This window comes from Hemitrygon akajei, chromosome 13 (assembly GCF_048418815.1).
Source record: "Hemitrygon akajei chromosome 13, sHemAka1.3, whole genome shotgun sequence".
Classification (NCBI taxonomy): Eukaryota; Metazoa; Chordata; class Chondrichthyes; order Myliobatiformes; family Dasyatidae; genus Hemitrygon; species Hemitrygon akajei.
The window spans coordinates 77,999,651-78,018,616 of record NC_133136.1 but is presented as its reverse complement, the minus strand read 5'-3'; the positions used below and the strand labels follow the sequence as shown (position 1 = coordinate 78,018,616).

General features: G+C 39.2%; 1 protein-coding gene across 10 annotated transcripts in view; it reads right to left on the bottom strand.

Annotated features, from left to right (window-relative positions):
- Window positions 1-18,966, bottom strand: part of kcnip4a (potassium voltage-gated channel interacting protein 4a) — a 1,148,311-nt gene that overhangs the window by 67,095 nt on the left and 1,062,250 nt on the right. The window contains exon 2 of one of the 10 annotated variants that reach the window (XM_073064910.1): window positions 6,333-6,438. The exons of the other annotated variants lie outside the window; for them this stretch is intronic. Within the exon in view, the coding sequence (XP_072921011.1) occupies window positions 6,333-6,438 (106 nt within the window). The remainder of the gene's footprint in view (window positions 1-6,332; window positions 6,439-18,966) is intronic. 10 annotated transcript variants of the gene reach the window in all.

Sequence of the window (18,966 nt, the reverse complement as noted above, 5' to 3'; positions counted from 1 at the left end):
AAGGTAGCATGGGTAGAGTGTGCTTTATGGTTTACTCATCATGGTGCACAGACGTGGCAGTTAGGTCTCAATCCTGCATGACCTGGGACATCTAGCCATCAAGTGCCATCCATTTTATCTGCCCAGGCAGTTTTCCACCATGATCCTGGTAGGGGTGTACATTCCACCCCAGCCAATGTCAGGCAGGCACTGGAGGAGCTGAGCACTGGGATCAACAGTCATGAAACAGCACACCCTGATGTTTTCTCGATCATTATGGGGGTCTCAACCAGGACAGCCTGAAGAAGTCTCTGATTAACTACCACCAACATAGTGCCTATGGAACCAGAGGAGGAAACACTCTCGACCACTGTTACTCCATTATCATGAAGGCTTACCATGTAATCCCAAGCCCGCACTTCGGCAAATCTGATCAACTGCCTGCACGTCTACTCCCGGCATACAGGCGGAGTCAGAGAGTCATAGAAAAATACAGCAAAGAGACATGCCCTTTGGCCCGTCTAGTCCAAGCTGAACCATTTAAACTGAGTCTAAGGACTGCAGAACATCTGGTGAGGAAAACAGGGGCATGTCATGGGATGCAGAAGAGTGCTTATAGGACTGCTTTGAATTGATGGACTGGACAACATTCAGGAATTCATCTTCAAATCTGAATGAATATGCTGCACATCACCAACTTCATCAAGACCTGAGTAAATGAGTGTGCGCCTTCAAGAACATACCGGACATACCCAAGTCAAATGTCTTGGATGAACTAGGAGATGCGTAATCTGCTGAGGACTGGATCTGTGGCATTCAAGACCAGTGATCCAGGCTATGCAAAAGTCCAGATATGACTTACAGAAGGCTATTTTAAGAGTGAAGAGACAATTCCGATGGAAGTTAGAGATGGAATTGGATGCATGTCAGCTCTAGCAAAGTTTGCAGGCCATTACTTCCCACAAGGTGAAACAAAGTGAATGGCTATGATACTTCACTCCTAGGTGAGCTCAATGACTTTCATGCACACTTTGAAAGGGAGAATATAGTTACACCTGTGAGAACCTTTGCAGCATCTTGTGACCCTGCGATCTCTATCTCGCAGGTTGATGCCAAGCATCTTTCAAGAGTGTGAATCCTCGCAAAGTGTCAGGCCCCAATGCTGTATCTGGTAGGGCACTGAAAACCTTGCCAAACCACTGGTGGGCATGTCTAAGAGTATTTTCAGTCTCTCACTGCTGAGTTGGAGGTTCCAAGCTGCTTCAAAAGGGCATCAATCATATCAGTGCACAAGAAGAGCAGGGTGAGTTGCTTCAATGACTGTCGCCCAGTTGCACTCACACTGACTGTGATGAAATTCTTCGAGGGGTTCGGCATGGCCAGAATCAACTCCTGTTTAAGCAAGGACCTGGACTTGCTTCAATTTGCCTACCACCACAACAGGTCAACAGCAGATGCAATGTCATTGGCTCTCCACTTGGCCTTGAACCACCTGACAACAGCATTACTTTCATCAGTCTACTGTTTATTGATCACCGCTCAACATTCAACACCATTATACCCCCAGAACTAATCAATGAACTTCAAAACCTGGGCCTCTGTACCTCCCTTTGCAACTGGATCCTTGACTTAATCATTAGGAGACCACAGTCAGTGTGGATAAGAAATAATATCTCCTCCTCATTGATAATCAATATGTGCATCTCAAGGATGCATGCTAAGCCCACTGCTCTACTCTCTCTACACCCATGACTGTGTGCCTAGGGGCAGTTCAAATGCCATCTGTAAATTTGCCGATGAAATAACTATTATTAGCAGAAGCTCAGAGCTTAATGAGGAGGCATACAGGAGTGAGACAGATCAGCCAGTTCTGTTTTGAGCAACAACCTTGCACTCAATGTCAGTAAGACCAAGGAGATGATTGTGGACTTCAAGAAGGGGAGGTCGATGGAATGCACACCTGGGCCCAACATACTGATGCAATTGCAATGAATGTACGACTGTGGCTATATTTAATTGGGAATTTGAGATTTGATATGTCACCAAAGGCTCTGGCAACTTTCTATATACATACCATGGAGAGCATTCCAACTGGCTGCATCACCGTCTGGTATGGAGGGGCCACTGCACAGGATCAGAAAAAAGCTGCAGATGGTTGCAAACTCAGTCAGCTCTGTCATGGGCACTAGCCTCCCCATAATCAAGGACTTCTTCAAAAGGCGATGTCTCATAAAGGTGGCATCCATTGTTAAGGACAACAACACCCAGGACATGACCCCTTCTCATTGCTACAATCAGGGAGGAGGTACAGGAGCCTGAAGACACACACCTGAGCCTGAGGGACAGCATTTTCCCTTTCAGCTTCAGATTTCTGAATGAACCATGACACTACCTCAGTATTTTTTGCTCTCTTTTTGCACCACTTATTTAATTTAATTAAATATATATCTTATTGCAATTTATAGGTTTTTAATGTATTGCACTGCAGTTCTGTCACAAATCAACAAATTTCACAGCAAATGCCAGCGATATTAAATCTGATTCTGATTCGGAAATACAACTAGGCATGAAAATTGAATGTTGGTTGAACCAGCAATTCACAAATTCCCCCCCCCCCAATGCTTAAAAAAAGGAAAGGATATGGGATTCTTGGAATTAATATTGCCACCCATGTCATGTAACCCAATTTCCAGATAAGGAGACTAAAGAGAGGGGTGTTAAGGGTGACCTTAAGGTTTCAGGATCAGGATGGCCAATGACACGGACATGTGATATCCATTGGTTGGGCTGGAATGTCCAGCCAGATGTTGGGCCAAAATGGATGAGGACTGTGGTCTCACTAGGGTCAATGAGTTGTTAGTGGGTTATGGAGTCGGAGTTCCATGCAAGCAAGTGAACAAGATCGACAACATTCTAGGTACATGAATTGATGAAATCAGAATTTGAGACCTGGTGTTTGGGATCTTGTCATTGACCAATGCGGTGTTCGAGGCTTAGAGTTCGGTGATCAGCAGATCCTGGAGTTGATGTCATGGATCGAGGCCAGATTCAATCTGGAAGCTTGGAGGTCCAGGCCTGTTGGCCAGAACCTTGTGCCTGGAATCTCTGTGAATCTGCTGGGAAAGTCAAAGCCCAATGTGTATCAGCCCACATCTGCTGGAGGCTGGAGGCCAAAGGCCGAAGAAGATAGCATATCTTGTGTATGTGTGGAGAGATGGAAGAACAGGGCTTGATTTGTTGTTGTTGTTGTTTTGTTGCTTGCTGTGTTCTACACTGTTCTGCCAAGTATTGTAGGCGTGATATGTGGCCACTGGAATGTGTATCAACACTTGTGGGCTGCCCCCAGCACACCCTCAGGTGTGTTGGTTGTTAATGCAAATGATACATTTCACTGTATGTTTCAAGAGACCTTCATCAGGTCTCGACCTGAAACGTTGACTGCTCCTTTCAACGGATGCTGCCTGACCTGCTGAGTTCATCCAGCTTTCTTGTACGTCTTGATTTGACCACAGCATCTGCAGTGTACTTTGTGTTCACTCTATGTTTTGATGCACATCTAATAAATAAATGTGAATCTTAAATATTCTACTTACTGTATGATTTATCTGCCTGCTTGTAAGAATACTTCTGTATTAATGTTTGAAGTAATACGCCTCACAGCAATGTGACAGAAAAAACAGCTATTTTCAGAAAATTTAAATAAACTATTCATCTGCTGTTATAAATGACTGAATATACTGAAAAAATGTTGAAACCTTAATTATTCCATAGAGAATGAAAGGAAAGATATCAATATGAAATGCAATTTGAAGGTCCAATTACAAGGGATGAGAGATCAGCTATTTTTGAATGAGATCTATATTGATAATTATGAAATCTCTGTGAGAATCAAGCCTCATGTGCAAACCTCTCCACTGCACAAGGGAGCACAGGTGCACATATGCAATCCAATTTCAGATATAATTAGGAGACTAAAACAGAAGGCTGAAATTATTCAAATGGGTTCGAAGATCTATTTGAGACACATTCTGAGCATCCTGGGAATTATTTCAATTCCACCCTGCATCCCACCTGGACAGAAGAGATTAGTCAGTTCCTGGTCTTAGGATGCCACATCATCAATGAGCTCTAGCAAAGAAAGTCTTCCTTCCCCTAGGAATTAGCTCTAATTTAAACAGTTATTACCTCCTCCCATAGATGCTGTCTGGCCTGCTGAGTTCTGCCAGCATTTTGTGTTTTTTACTAATTTAAACAGTGATTGCTTAATGGTATTACAAATTTAGCTGTGTGCTGATTAAGAGCCAGAAAGTTTTATGCACAGCAAAATATGTCATGCTGGTCAGCTTTAAAGCTCTTTAAGTATGTTCTTGATGGACCTAAAGACCAGTATTCTTTACTGATCCAGCTAGGAAATCCAAGGCCTACTAACCAGAGGAGCCATTTTTCAGTGTCACCCGCCACTGTTGATGTTGACTCTGACAGCTTCTTCCTTGATGGGCCATTATTTAGGGATTATTTTGGTCCTCACATTAGTTGGGGAAGGAGGTGGAGTTGAATTATTTCCTGCCTTATCCTCTGATACTCAGTTTTCACTTAAGTTAAAATTGGGGATCCTGGTTGAGCCTTGCATACTGCTGGTCTGAAATTGGGGCATAGCCAAATATTTAGTACTACCTATATATTTATTTAACCCAAATTAATCACCATGCATGAGGTATGGCATACATTGCTTTGGGGAGCATAAAAGTAATCAGAAATGAGCATGTACTCCACTGACTAGAAGCAATCAAGACTATCACATTAATGTACAACGTTAAATACTGCCCCGAGCGATGAAAACACAAGATGCCAAAGTATTAATCTATGTAAACTGAGTGTGATGTTGAAAACAGAAGTTAGATTTTCATCACACAGAGATGTTATATCTGTGCTTTTGTGGGTTTTGGGAAATTAATCAGTCACCTTGTTTTCAATTTGAATAAAGTATTGACTCAGCTGCTGTTATTTCTCTGAGTTTATATCCAATTGGTATTCAGCCACAATGTTCAGAAAGTAATATATACTCAGGCAAATCTTCAGTTTTTTTCCCTTTGACTTCATGAAACCGAGCATTTAAGCAATGTGGAGAATAACGTAGAACTGACTATGCAAAAACTTTGAGGGAAGAATTGGCTAAAATAAACAGAAAAGGATGGCTGTGTCACTGAAAAGTGTTTGACGTGGCAGTGTGTCAGTTTGACTGTCACTGACATGTCTTTAATTTGCATAATAACAGAGAAGGAAAATACAGAATAAAGGAATACTGTTCAATTTTCATTGCAAAATATTGAGCTGATTCAAACAGAAAAGATCAATTAAATGAATGGGGTAGAACTTATTTTTCTATTGCATGCACTATATCTAGTTGACAGGTGGAAAACTAATAGCTTCCATGTGTTGTGGTCAGAAATTACATTTGCTTTTTTGTTGCCTTGTGGTCCTGTGAAGATGTCCGATTTACCTTAGACCAGTGAACTTCACAAACCCAGAGAACTTGTCCAATCCCTGGTATTTCAGTGACCTTGCCAGTCACCAATGAAGTCGCCAATCCTGGCAATCATCAATGTGCTCCATCACTGACAATTTGATCAGCCTAGCTAATTCTTGGTTGGCTATTTATCTTGTTCATTCCCTGAGCTTGTCTATCCTACAGCACAGTGAGCAAACTTACATCCCAGTATTGCATCCAATCCATTGGTTGGTTGTGAAGTTATTTGGTAGTGAAACCATATGCGTTAAAATTTCATCAAAAAAACAAGATGGAAAATAATAAAGAAAACACAAAGGATGGACAAAGTAAAAGAGAGGCAGAAATCCCATTTTGCTAAAAGGCCATTGACCTGAAATTTTCACTCTGTTTCTCTGTCCGTAGATGTTATCTGATATGGTGAAAGTTTCGGGCGCTTTTTAGTTTTAAGCTCACAGTGATGCCGGAGTTAAATAAGCAACAGAATGAAGGTATTTATTTTCACCCGTCACACTGCGGTAAGACTCTGGGATGACAGCAGACTTGGACGCAACCTTTAAACCCCAGAAGTTGAGGACAGTGTGTGTCACAATACCTTTGCAGCAGGATGGAGATGTAGATGAATAAATCTCTTTTGCCTTCTAGATGAGATAAACCCATCCCATACCCTTGCAAGATGAGGTTACTCTCTGCTTCCTTTGTATCTTAATATATTTAAAGGTGATATCCGGGAAAGCACAAACTCATATCTACAATGTATTGCTTAGTAGTGAAATGTTAAACATCAGGAATAGCTGAAGTTAAGAAAGCATTCATAAACAGCACCGTAAGAACAAAAAAAAAGAACTTGCTTTGAACATTGGTAGATGACTTTTTGGCAACAGAACAGGGGAAGAGCTTCCTGAGACGCTCTTTTAAGCTGCGCCTGGTAGCATTCTGTGTATAGATGAAACCTAGAAGATACATCATCAGAATTTGTTAATTCTGGGTTCCAAAAATAACATTGAACATGCTTCATGCAGTGTGGCATTGTCAGTGATTTAAAAGTTACAAGCATGCAACAAGCAGAACATTGCTTTAGATTGAGGGTGCCAGTTTTGGAGAGCAGGACAACTTCAAATTTTCTAAACCTACTTGAAGATCACAAACTCATTGAGGCTCAACATCGTTTATTGATTTACTTGATAAGTATATACATAGGAAAACCACAACCAAAACTCTGAAAGTAGCAGAGTTCATTAAAAAGCAGATCCATTTTTATTCCCTGTTGAGGTAATGTGTGTTTGGGTATCAGTCAGGAAGAGAAAGACAAGGCCTGAATTCACCCTGATTCTGAAATTCTATTTAGCAACATCAAAGTATAAAAGAGCATGGCTAAATTTATAATATAAGATTTGTGTTCTATGTGAACATAGACAAAGTAATTTGAAAGTTGAGAATATCATAATGACTTTAGGACAATTTATGTTTAATTATACTGCCAATTGTAAAATTGTGCTCAAAATTATAATATCAGGTAATATAGTAAATATCTTCTTACAAAGAGAGATAGAAAAGGCATGAAATATGGACAATGTTACAACCATCATGGGTATTTGAAATGCAGATAGAATGGGAAAATTAGGTTGGTGCTGGATCCCAAGAGAGGGAAATTGCACAACGCCTGTGGCATGGATTTTTAGAGAAGCTTGTGGTTGAGGTACGAGCGTATTTTGCTACAATTCTGGATTGTGTGTTGTGCTATTAACTAGATTTGATTAGGAAGCTTGAGGTAAAGGAACCCTTAGGGAAAGTGATCATAATAAGATAGAATTCACTTGAGGAGGAAAAGATAAAGGCAGATGTATCAGTATTACATGCAGAAAAGGGAATTACAGAGGCTGGCCAAAGTTGATTGGAATAGGTCACCAGAAGGAATGATAACAGAAGAGCAATAGCTGGAGTTACTGGTGTGATTCAGAAGACACAGGATAGATACTTCCCAAAGATGAATAAGTATTCTAACGGGAGGATAAAGCAACTGTGGCTGACAAGTGAAGTCAAAGACAGCATAAAAGGAAAAGTAAGGGCAAATAATAGAGCAAAAATTAATGGGAAGTTACAGGATTTGGAAGCTTTTAAAAACCAACAGAAGCCAACTAAAAAAGCCTTAAGGAGAGAAAAGAGGAAATATGAAGGTAAGCTAGCCAATAACATAAAAGACGATACCAAAAGTTTTTTTTTCAGATATATAAAGAGTAAAAGCGAGAGGAAAGTCAATGTTGGACCATTGGAAAATGATGCTGGAGAGGTAGTAATGGGGGACAAAGAAATGTCAGATAAACATATTAAGTACTTTGCAACAGTCTTCATTGTGGAAGAAACTAGCATTACGCTAGAAATTTTGAGAGTGTCAGGGGGCAGAAGTGAGAGTAGTTGCTATTACTAGGGAGAAGGTGCTTGGGAAGCTGAAAGATCTGAAGTCAATGAGACCAGATGGACTTCACCCTAGGGTTCTGGAAGAGGTAGCTGAAGATATTTTGGAAGCATTATTAATAATCTTTCAAGAATCACTAGATCCTGGAATGGTTCTGGAGGACAGGAAAATTGCAAAAGTCACTCCACTCTTTAAGAAGGGAGGGAGACAGAAGAAAGGAAATTATAGGCCAGCTAGCCAGTCTTCAGTGGGTTGAAAAATGTTAGAGTCTATTGTTAAGGATGAGGCCTTGGGTACTTGGAGGCACGTGATAAAATAGGCCAAAGTCTGCATGATTTTTGAAAGGGGAAATCTTGCCTGAATGGAATTCAAATCTGTTGGAATTCTTTGAGGAAATAATGAGCAGGATAGACAAAGGAGAATCAGTGGATGTTCTTTATTTGGATGTTCAGGAGGCCTCCATGAGGCTGCTTAACAAAATAAGAGCCGATACTACTACAGGAAAGGTACTAGAATGGATAGAAGATCAGCTGATTGACAGGAGGCAAATAGTGGAAATAAAAGGGCCTTTTCTGGTTGGTTTCCAGAGACTTGTAGTGTGCTGCAGGTGACAATGTTGGGATTGCTTCTTTTCAAGTTGTATGCTCATGGTTTGGGTAAAGGAATTGATGGCTTTGTGGCCAAGATTGTGGACGTTATGAAGATAAGTGGAAGGGCAGGTGGTGTTGAGGAAGCAGGGTGTCTGTAGAAGGATTAGATTGATTGGGGGAATGGGTAAAGGAGTGGCAGATGGAATATAATGTGGGGAGGTGTGTGTCATGCAATTTGGCAGAAGGAATAAAGGCATTGACTATCGTATTTGTAAATGGGGAGAAAATTAAAAAGTCAGAGGTCCAGAAGGAATTGGGAGTCCTTGTGCAGGATTCCCTAAAGGTGAACTTGCAGGTTGAGTCATTGGTAAGGAGGGCAAATGTAATGTTATCATTCATTTTGGAGGACTAGAATACAAAAACAAGAATGCAATGTTGAAGCTTTATAAGGCATTGGTGGGATTACTCCTGGGCGCCAAGTTATTGAAAATATTTAAAGCAGAGGCTGATAATTTCTTGATTAGTCAGGGTGTTAAAAGTTACAGGGAGAATGCTGGAGAATGGGGTTGAGAGGGATAATAATTAGCTGTGATGCAATGGTGGAGCAGGCTTGATGGGCAGAATGGCCTATTACTGCTCCTACGTCTCATAGTTTTAATCAGCTTATATGTATTAATACTATATCTCCTTGTCAAGCACATGTAACAACAAGGAAAAATATTTTACCTATTGCTCCTAGCTTAGTTTTATAAGAGTTGAATAACAATTAGGGGCTATATGTGCATTTTTAAAATATTTGATTAAATTGGAAATTTGATTTGTTTTAGTTCGTTACAGAAATAAGTTTCAAAGGAGTTTGTTTTGGATTCACGTTTGAAGAAGTATTAGAGAGAGTAGTTCTGCTATTTGTAGGTAAGAGGAAAGAATATTAGCTCACCGGTCATGGGTCAAGGCAGCAGTGCGGTGATTCGATCGGTCATGATCTGATTGAAAATTGCAGCAAGTCTGAGGGGCTGGATGTTCCCATTTCTATTTCCATTTCCTACTTCATTCTGATATTTTTATTGAAAATTATATCTGAAAAGCTGTTAACATCTGAGACAGATAACCCCATGAAATATAGTTAAATTAAACCGATGCAGAGCACATTGGTCACCCGATCACCTACCTACCTCTTTTAAGCTGGCACAGGGCCTGTTGGAGGTGGGTTTGGTTAACGTTTAGAGACTTAACCATATTTGCATGTCTCCCACCCATTTTGGCAGGTTTCAGTTTTCCAAGATTCCTTTTGACCAGAAGAAAATTGGATATTGTTGGGTATTAGGGAATGTTAAATTACCATTGCAACATTTGTAAAGCTCCAAGTCATACGATTTGACATGATCAATTATATATAGGCGTAAATGTAATCCACCTTCCTTAGGAATCCACATGTAGTACACATTCTCCAGATTGACACAGCACTGCCATCTGGGCTTCACATCTGTACTTTTGCCTTCCAGTTCTCCGCTACAGTTTAAAAAATAATATTAAAGTATCACTTAGCCCAACCACCAGTCCGTTCCTGCACATAGTAACATGAACCTCTCACTTGGTAATAGATAATCATCAGCATTTTATCAATTTACTAAATCATATAGTTTGCTTTTAACTTATTGTTACAATCATAAAGTGGCATAATAAAAGACAATATTTCATTATTGTGAAATTTCAGTGTTACTATGTCTACAGTAAGATATCCTCACTTTATTTATATCTTTAATGCATTTGGTTGAGGCTAATTTACAATGATGAACCATCTTGGAGAATAGTTGCAACTCCATTGTTCTTTACTACTATTGCTTAGATCTTATGTCACCATAATGACACAATAAGACAAGAGTGCTTTGATGTTTATAATAACATTTTATACAGCATTGTACAGATTTTTAATCAGTGGCACCCTAGAATGTAATTCGAACTAAATTATAGGTCTCCTGTTACCAACGGCAAGAGAATTCTGAGCAGACTTTCCTGGAATATTCATGAGTTGCTTGTAGGCGAAAAGGCACACAGTGGGGATGTGTACAAAATGCTATGGTGTCCTTGAAACCTTTCAGTTGATTTAATGCTCATTATTCCCGGCACTGAACGGAACTGCTTATGCCAAGGTAATGTTCCACAGAGTCTGTCACCTTCAAAAAGAAATACTTTGGAGTTGTTTGCATTGAATAAGTCTTTGAACTGAAAAATGAGATAATCAATTTAAGGACGGCCCAGCAGTGAGAATCCCAAAGCCGTGTTTGGACTAAAATGAAATTTTATTTACAATTTGCATTTATATAGCATCTTTAATAATATCACTTGTCTACTGGCTCCTCACAGCTAACAAAGTACACAGCAGGATCACAGCTGGGTAGAGAAGGGGAAAAGGACAAGGGATGGAGAAGAGGGAAGGTCAAAGGAAAGAGTAGGGGAACTGTCAAAGGGTGAATGAAGAAGGGGAATGTGAAAAAGTGGGGATAGAAAGATTCTTCCATTTTCATAGTAGCTTCAAATTCCAGTCATGTATCAACCCTTGAATTTACCAAGTGAGGCTATGGCATTAATGAAAAGTGTTGTATCCAGACTGATAATGGCACTTCTCACTTCTGTGCTTTTGAGATAGTGTTAATTTTCCTGAACTTTGGTTTCCTCCACCATAGTTGGTAGGGATCTCAACTGTATCTGTTCCACTTTTCAGATTTCTGCTCTCACCGGCTCTTTTCCCACTTAGAAAAGTGCTAGTGTTCCCCTTATCCTCACCTTCCACCCAATCAACATCTGCATCCAAAGGATCATGCTTTGTACTCTCCAGCACTTCTAGATATATCTTCACTTTACCTCTTCCAACATTCTGAAGGAGCATTTGCAGTTCCCTGGGTCACGCTTTATCTCTATCAATTTATGTTGTTATTTTAAAATCAGAATCACTGTTTTGGCACCTTTTTATGCAATGGTAGGAACTGCAAAACCTACACATTTACCACTTTGATCCCACTAGTCATGGACCCAAAGACTTCTTCCAAGTGGAATGCATCTTTCATTTTTATGTGAGCAAACACGAGGAAATCTGCAGATGCTGGAAATTCAAACAACAACACACACAAAATGCTGGTGGAACACAGCAGGCCAGGCAGCATCTATAGGGAGAAGCGCTGTCGACGTTTCGGGCTGAGACCCTTCGTCAGGCCTGACGTCTCGGCCTGAAATGTCAACAGCGCTTCTCCCTATAAATGCTGCCTGACCTGCTGTGTTCCACCAGCATTTTGTGTGTGTTGTTGTTTTCATTTTTATGTACTACATTTAATTCCCAAGACATAGTCTCCACTACTTTGGAAAAAAAAACAAATGAAGAAGACCTCTGTTCAACCTGGGAAGATGATCTTCAGATTCTAGTTACATTTCACTTTAATTTCCATCCCTTTCTAGTTCTGACCATTGTTTTTTTTTTGCTTTGTTCCAACAAAGCCCAGTGTAAACTCAAGGAATAGAATCTTATCATCAATGTAGGCACTTGAATATCCTTAGTACTCAACATTGAGTTGAACCATTTCAAATGGCCGTCCTTCCCAGCGTGTTTCAGAACTGGCCAGTTTTCATGTAGGATTATCAACTTGACAAATCAGCACTACACACCTCTGCAGTGTTGCTATCTGATCTGCTGTATATTTTCAAAATTTGCTGTTCTATTTCAGATTTCCAGCAGCACCTCCATTTAGAATTGGCCTTTTTATCTTCCCTTCTCTGTTTTGATTTGTGTCTGCATTTCTTCCAACTAATTAATAAATCTCTTAATGGTCTCCAGCTGGTAGCATCACCACTTATGCCATTCATTCTCTGTTGATCTCTAGCCAATCACAGCCATTCCTTTTGTTCTTTCCTTCTCCCAACTCTGCAATATAAAACATATTTCTAACTCTGCTTTTGAACTTTTTCTCAGTTTATGTCAGATCACTGACCTGAAATATTAACTCTTTTCTCTCTGCTGGTGCAGAATGGCTTGCTTGAATATTTCCAAATTCTTCTATTTTAATTTTTTAATTTAAATCTGATATCATTATCAAGCCACTTTCAAGTTCTGCATTTCACATTTGAACACAGGAAAGTATTGAATGAAGAATTGGTAGAAAAGTTATAAATCCAAACCTGAACGGACATTGAACCCATGAACATTACCTCCCTTGCTTTTTAATTTCTATTTTTGCACTTCTTATTTAATTTAACTATTTAATATATATGTAACAGTAATTCTCAGCTTTTTGCTATTTTTATGTATTGCATTGTGCTGCTGTCACAAAGACAACAAGATCCACGACGTATGCAGGTGATACTAAACCTGATTCTGAATTCTAATTTCTGACCTTCGTTTTTTAGTAAAACTGAATGTAGGAATCTGTTTTGTGCATAGTAAAGATTCACTCTCTGTCATCTCAAGCAAACACCAAAAACTTTTGTTGGGAATATCAACTGTCACGAAAGGATATACAAAATACCCAGAATTCAACATATTTTCATGGCATTCTTTTAAATGATATTTCTCTAATTAAAAAAAATCTTTCAATCAACTTATCTACCATGTTCATCCTGTAGATTTCATGATAGCTCTCCTTCATGGAATCTAATTTGCATAGCAACAGAGCTTGGAAATTTCAGCAAAAATGTTTTATAAAATATTGCTCAATATTTTCCCAAGCAGTGAGTCATAGTATTGAATAATTGTTATTAGTGTTACCTTGTGGAATGTAATTTTATACAGATTAAATGGTATAAATAAAAACTACTGACATTAGAAATCTTAACTGCATCATTACCTTAACTAACATTTAAAAAATAATCATCCTTTGTCTTTTATGAATAGGTAGACTAATGGAAATCATACTTGATAAAGTTAAAATAAATTCCAATGATTTCTCAGTGTGTGACAGCAATTTTTAAAGTGTGGGTGTTGTTTCTGACAAAGTACCTTATTAAAATCCAGCTATTTTCCATGTTCTTACATCCAATATTCCAGTGCTACTTGCATTTTGAAATAGGTTTATTATTTTCTTTCAAACAGACAATCTTCTTGTTTGGTTCAAATGTAACCATTTGTCAGTAGCCTGTTTTGATCTGCTAAAAATAGCACAAACCTTCACTTCCCCTGTGTTTATCTCACAAGCCTATTCTGTGGTCAATTGCTGCTTTGGGAGTGTAATAGGCTGGTGAGGATAACCTCATCCACCAGCAGAGTTTATACTTTAGTTTGATGAAACTTGAGCCAACTCTGCTCAACTCATTTGTCTTCATTCTGAGAGTCTAATGATTTGCCTGTTGACGATCTCCAGCTGATATTCTTTGAATATTTGAACCACCTGCCCCCACAGAACGCACTGCGGATATGCTGATTGTTTGTTCCCTTGCTACTCATCTCAATTTCATACTTTAAATCGATTTCTTTGTATGGAAACTCATACAAAGATTGATAGATTCAGGTCAGTGACAGCAATTGGAGTCCATTTGTGTCAATCAGTTTCTTGTTATGTGAAATTGCTGAGGATTTATTTTTTTATTTCATTGGCATTAAAAAATAGGAAGAGGGGCAGGAGCTGGCTGTTTGCTCGCATGATCTTAATTCCCCCATTCAATGAGATCATGGCAGATCCTTGACCGAGCTCCGCACATCAGCCTTTTCCTTACGTCCTTATTAACACTTGTTGACAATAATCTACTAACATGAAGGGAATTGAAGGATATGCATGCTACATAGGAAGAGAAGTTTAGTATAAATTGGCATCAATACCAACACAACGTGGTGTGCTGAATGGCCAATCCAGAGCTGTACTGTTCGATGTTCTATGTCCAAGTTACAATTAACAAGAAAATTCCAAATGTCTCCGACAGTTAACACGTAGAAATGTTTCCCAAATGGGAATAATTTCTATCCACCATTTTAGTTTCCCATTGTACTCTGAAAACTCCAATCAAATCACTGTCATAACTTTTACAGTCAAGGAAATTCAACCATAGTTTATGCATTCTCTTCTCATAATCTAAGATTTGGTGTCCAGGCACCATTCTAGTCAATCTAGGTTGCATTCCTGCCAAGACATGGTAGCATAGTGTGACGCTCCGACAGCTCAAGGTATTCCGGAGTTCGGTGCCATTCTGTAAGGAGCCTCTGTCCTCCCTCCCCTTGGAACGGGTGGGTTTTCTCTTGGTTCTCTGCTTTTCTCCCAAAGTCCAAAGGTGTACCGGATAGGCTAATTGCTCATTATGAATCGTTGCATGATTAGGTTAGGATTAGTCAGGTTTTTCAGGCTTTGCTGGGGCCAGGTGACTCAGGAGGCTGTATTGCTAAGCAAATAAGACCTATTCCACTGTAGTGCAGTGAGTTGTTCACTGCAATGTGGAACTTGGGGCTTTGTGTAAGTTTAGTTTACACTTAGTTAGATCTATGTTCTTGCAAGGATGTGACCATCAACTGCAGGAATTAGCATTCCAATAATATCTTTAATTGGCCTGAATTTTACAATTCCCTTCATGAGGTTTTAGCTGGTAGAAGATTCTTCTGCAAGGAATGGGCAGAGATGCTCTGACAATGCCCTACCACCAAAAATACGGAACTCACTCGAAACAATTGTTCCAGTTAGACCTGGCACAGGAACAGCTTCTCCATTCATTTAAATAGATTGGCAAGTTTTAGTTTACCGTTTTTTCAAATGTTACAATTTATTTCAAATTTATTTAAAATAATTTCCTTTTAAACTGTTCTTATAATTTCTTAATACATTTTATGATTTCTGAATTGCAGATAAGCCTGTGTTTTGAGTGCATTATCAGCCAGATAAATCTGGAGTGTTGTATGACAGCCTGTCAATATTCATTCCAGCACCTTTATAAGGGCTTTTTCCATCCTTCCCCATAATGCGCAGAATCCGTACCCCACTCACCAGTAAATGCAATGGGTTTTTCATTGCAGAAGATACTGCGCTGTAGAGAGTTTTGTCATGTAGGACAAGCACATTCAGCAAGTACCCTCCCGGAAATAAATGCAATGATTTGTTCTTGAGGGGAGCAGTGGACAATTCACTGCTAACGCTAAATGTTGTGTCATTATTTTCTTATATTCTGTAGCTGTATGGTCATCACAATAAAATGTGTTTGTCGATTCTTAACTCTCTTTAGATCTCCAGGGCTCCCATTTTTTCTCCATCTATTAAATGATCTGTGTTTTTATAATTCAAAACAGATAAGTTTTCATTTTTTACCTTGACATTCCTTTAAACCCCATTCACTCAACTACTAATATCTTTGTAAATTAATGTTTCCATCGCCCTTGTTTACATTAGCACAATGAACACAAATCTCCTCTGCCACTGGATTTTGAAATGGACATTGTATCCATAAACACTACCTCACTACTTTTTATTTCTTTTTTTTAGACTACTTACTTTAACTTAGCTATTTAATAGACATATATATATACTTACTGTAATTCTGTTTTTTTCTCTATATTTATTTATTACGCATTTCATTGTGCTGCTGCTGTAAAGTTAACAAATTTTACGACATATGTCGGTGATGTTAAACCTGATTCTGATTCTGATTCTAATTACAGGAGTTAGAAAATAAATCTGCACAAATAAACATTGTATCAGATCATTGGAAACAAGGAGTTGTGGTTGTATGGTTTTCAGGATATGATGGGAAGTTAAAATGGCAGATGGAAATTATTTATAATAATTGTCAAGTTTGGGAGTCTAAGATTAGATTTTACTGAGTTATAGTCTATGTCTTTTATAAATATGACCAATTCCTGTAATCCAGCACAGATTATTTTACTATACTATCGATCACATCCAAGTATTCTGACCCTTTGCCTATGCCTGCTATTTCTGATTTTTGTCACACTGCACAGCCAATTTACAAACGGGGTCAACAATTTGTCTTCAATTTTAGTTTATGAGAGACTTTATTGAAATGCCATAAGTAACATCACCACAGTGACCTTCATAATAACAATCATGAGAAAATCTATTGAAGGGTCTCTGTCCAAAACATTAACTGTTTACTCTTTTCCATGGCCTGGCCTTCTGCGTTCCTTCAGCATTTTGTGTGTGTTGTTTTCATAAAAAACAGTGTTTTATTGGTCTTAACCTATGTACTTATTAAAAACCCATGCTGCCTTCCTCTAACTAACTGAAATGTTTATTCTGTCACCCTGTTATTAATAGGGAAACTCCAGTTTTCATCTATAATCTTTATTAAATAAGAGAGCAAAATGCAAAATTTTTCAATGTAAAAAGGACAATTCATAAATCGAGGACATTATAAGATTATAGTTGGGGCATCTGCAAAGCTCTCACCTATCTTTTTTAAATCCTAGGACTAAAACCTGCTGCTCCCAAAGAATTATTACTTGAGTCAATAATTAATAAAATTATCTAAAGATTCAGCTGGGAAACAGGCCCTTTGGCCCACTGAGACTAGCCATTCACACTTTCATTTTAATTCCAATTTTCAACCTCCCCACACAAGTACCCCAAATTAAACCATCCACATGCATACTAATGACAATCTACATGTCCTTTTAACCTACTGATCTACACATCATTCTTGCTATTTTATTTATTTTTATCTATTTGAAGTATGTGCCAAGCACTGCAATCATGAAAGCTTGAGAGTCTTTGATACATGACTTTGCTGTTGTTCTGATTGCAGTTAGGACTGCTAGAACGAATGTGCATCTGATTCAGAATAGGAACCAAGGGACAATCATTTTTTTTTTATCATGTTCCGCCAATCTACCAGAACATTGGAGAAATGTAGGCCAAATCTGCTTACCACCCTTGGTTTTAAGGCCTCTAAGTTCTAGGTACAGGCAGGAGTGTGATAGACATGATCTTCAGTGGATTCTATCATCTGTTTTGGGCAGAGGTTACTGGTGCAGGTGTCAGTAGCTTCTGAAGATCTAAGTCTTGACCTGCAAAGAGGCATTGCAATTCTAAATGAAAATGTGGCACCCAGACTGCGTTTGAGTCTAAAGCGTGGGGAAGAATGGGACTCATGTTTTGAGGGTCAGTGAATAATTTTAGGTCACAATGGAAACTAAATAGCCAGGGTAGGGTTGGTGTGTGAGTGAAATATTGGGAAGGTTTAGAGCTTTTGGATGGGAGAAGGACCTTTATTGGCAATTGGTGCTTGGTGTCAGATCTTAACTAAGGGCGGGGTCTGGAATGGAATCATGACTGAGAATTAGAGCCAAAAAATTAATTCTTCACTGAAAATGGGGATGGAATAGAATTATCACTGATAATGAGGTCACGGAATGGGATTTTTCATCATAAGCTTACAGAGAATCAAGAGCATGGAAGCAGGCCCTTTAGCCTGTCATGCCCGTACAGACACCCATTTATTCACTTACTCTACACCAATCCCATTTAATTCTCTCCATTTTCTCATCCACTCTCTAAGATTCAACCACTCAATCAACACACTAACGGTAATTTATAGTGGCCAATTAATCTGCTGACATGCACATGTTTTACGATGTGGGAGGAAGCCCATATATAACAGGGACAACATGCAAACTCCACACAGACAATATTGCAGGCCAGGACTGAACCAGGGTTGCTGGAGATGTGAGGCAGTAGATCTATTAGTTGCACCTTTATGTGGCCTCCTCTTCACTGAGAATCCGGTTGAAAAAATTGACCTTCTTTGAGATTATAGCTGGGAATAGAATCTTCTTGGAAGATCAGGCTGAAAATGGGATCTTCAGTAAGGAACAGGGCCAGGAATGGGATTTCATTGGAAGGATGTCTTCCATATGCATTAGAGCTGTGAATGGGAATGTCAGCATTAATAATGTCTGGTGACTGAGGTGAAATTGATAAGTTGAAGGAAGCTGGTTTTGTCTCCATTGAGGGCATTGGGTTAGGGTTAGACAGGGGTGTCAAACTCATTTTAGGTCACGGGCCGGATTGAGCAAAATGCAGCTTCATGCGGGCCAGATCAGTCGGACGCGTGCGAACGCAGCTTTCGTTGCCTCCATTTTTTCAGCCTGCTCTCATGTGTCTCAGTCTCTGCTATAACTACAAAGTGTTTCACTTTACAAATTCCGTTTCTTATGAAGAAGACTGCCGAATAAACACTAAAAACCCTAAAAAACCTGGTACCTGAATAAACTCAGTATTAGCCATATCATACGCCATAGGCACTTAGATTACTGGGGCCAGCTTTAATAGTAATTAGATATTATCTCGCGGGCCAAAGATAATTCCACCGCGGGCCGGATTTGCCCCGTGGGCCTTGAGTTTGACATATATGGGTTAGAGTGATTGATGGAGGGGATTGTGTCCATGGTGTTGGATGAGAGAGAAAGAAACCAAAAAATCAGAAGATTGGGTCGACTGGGGGAAGGGGGGGGGGGGGTTGTTGGTACTTGTTGGCTTCATGGGGCTGTGATGGAGATG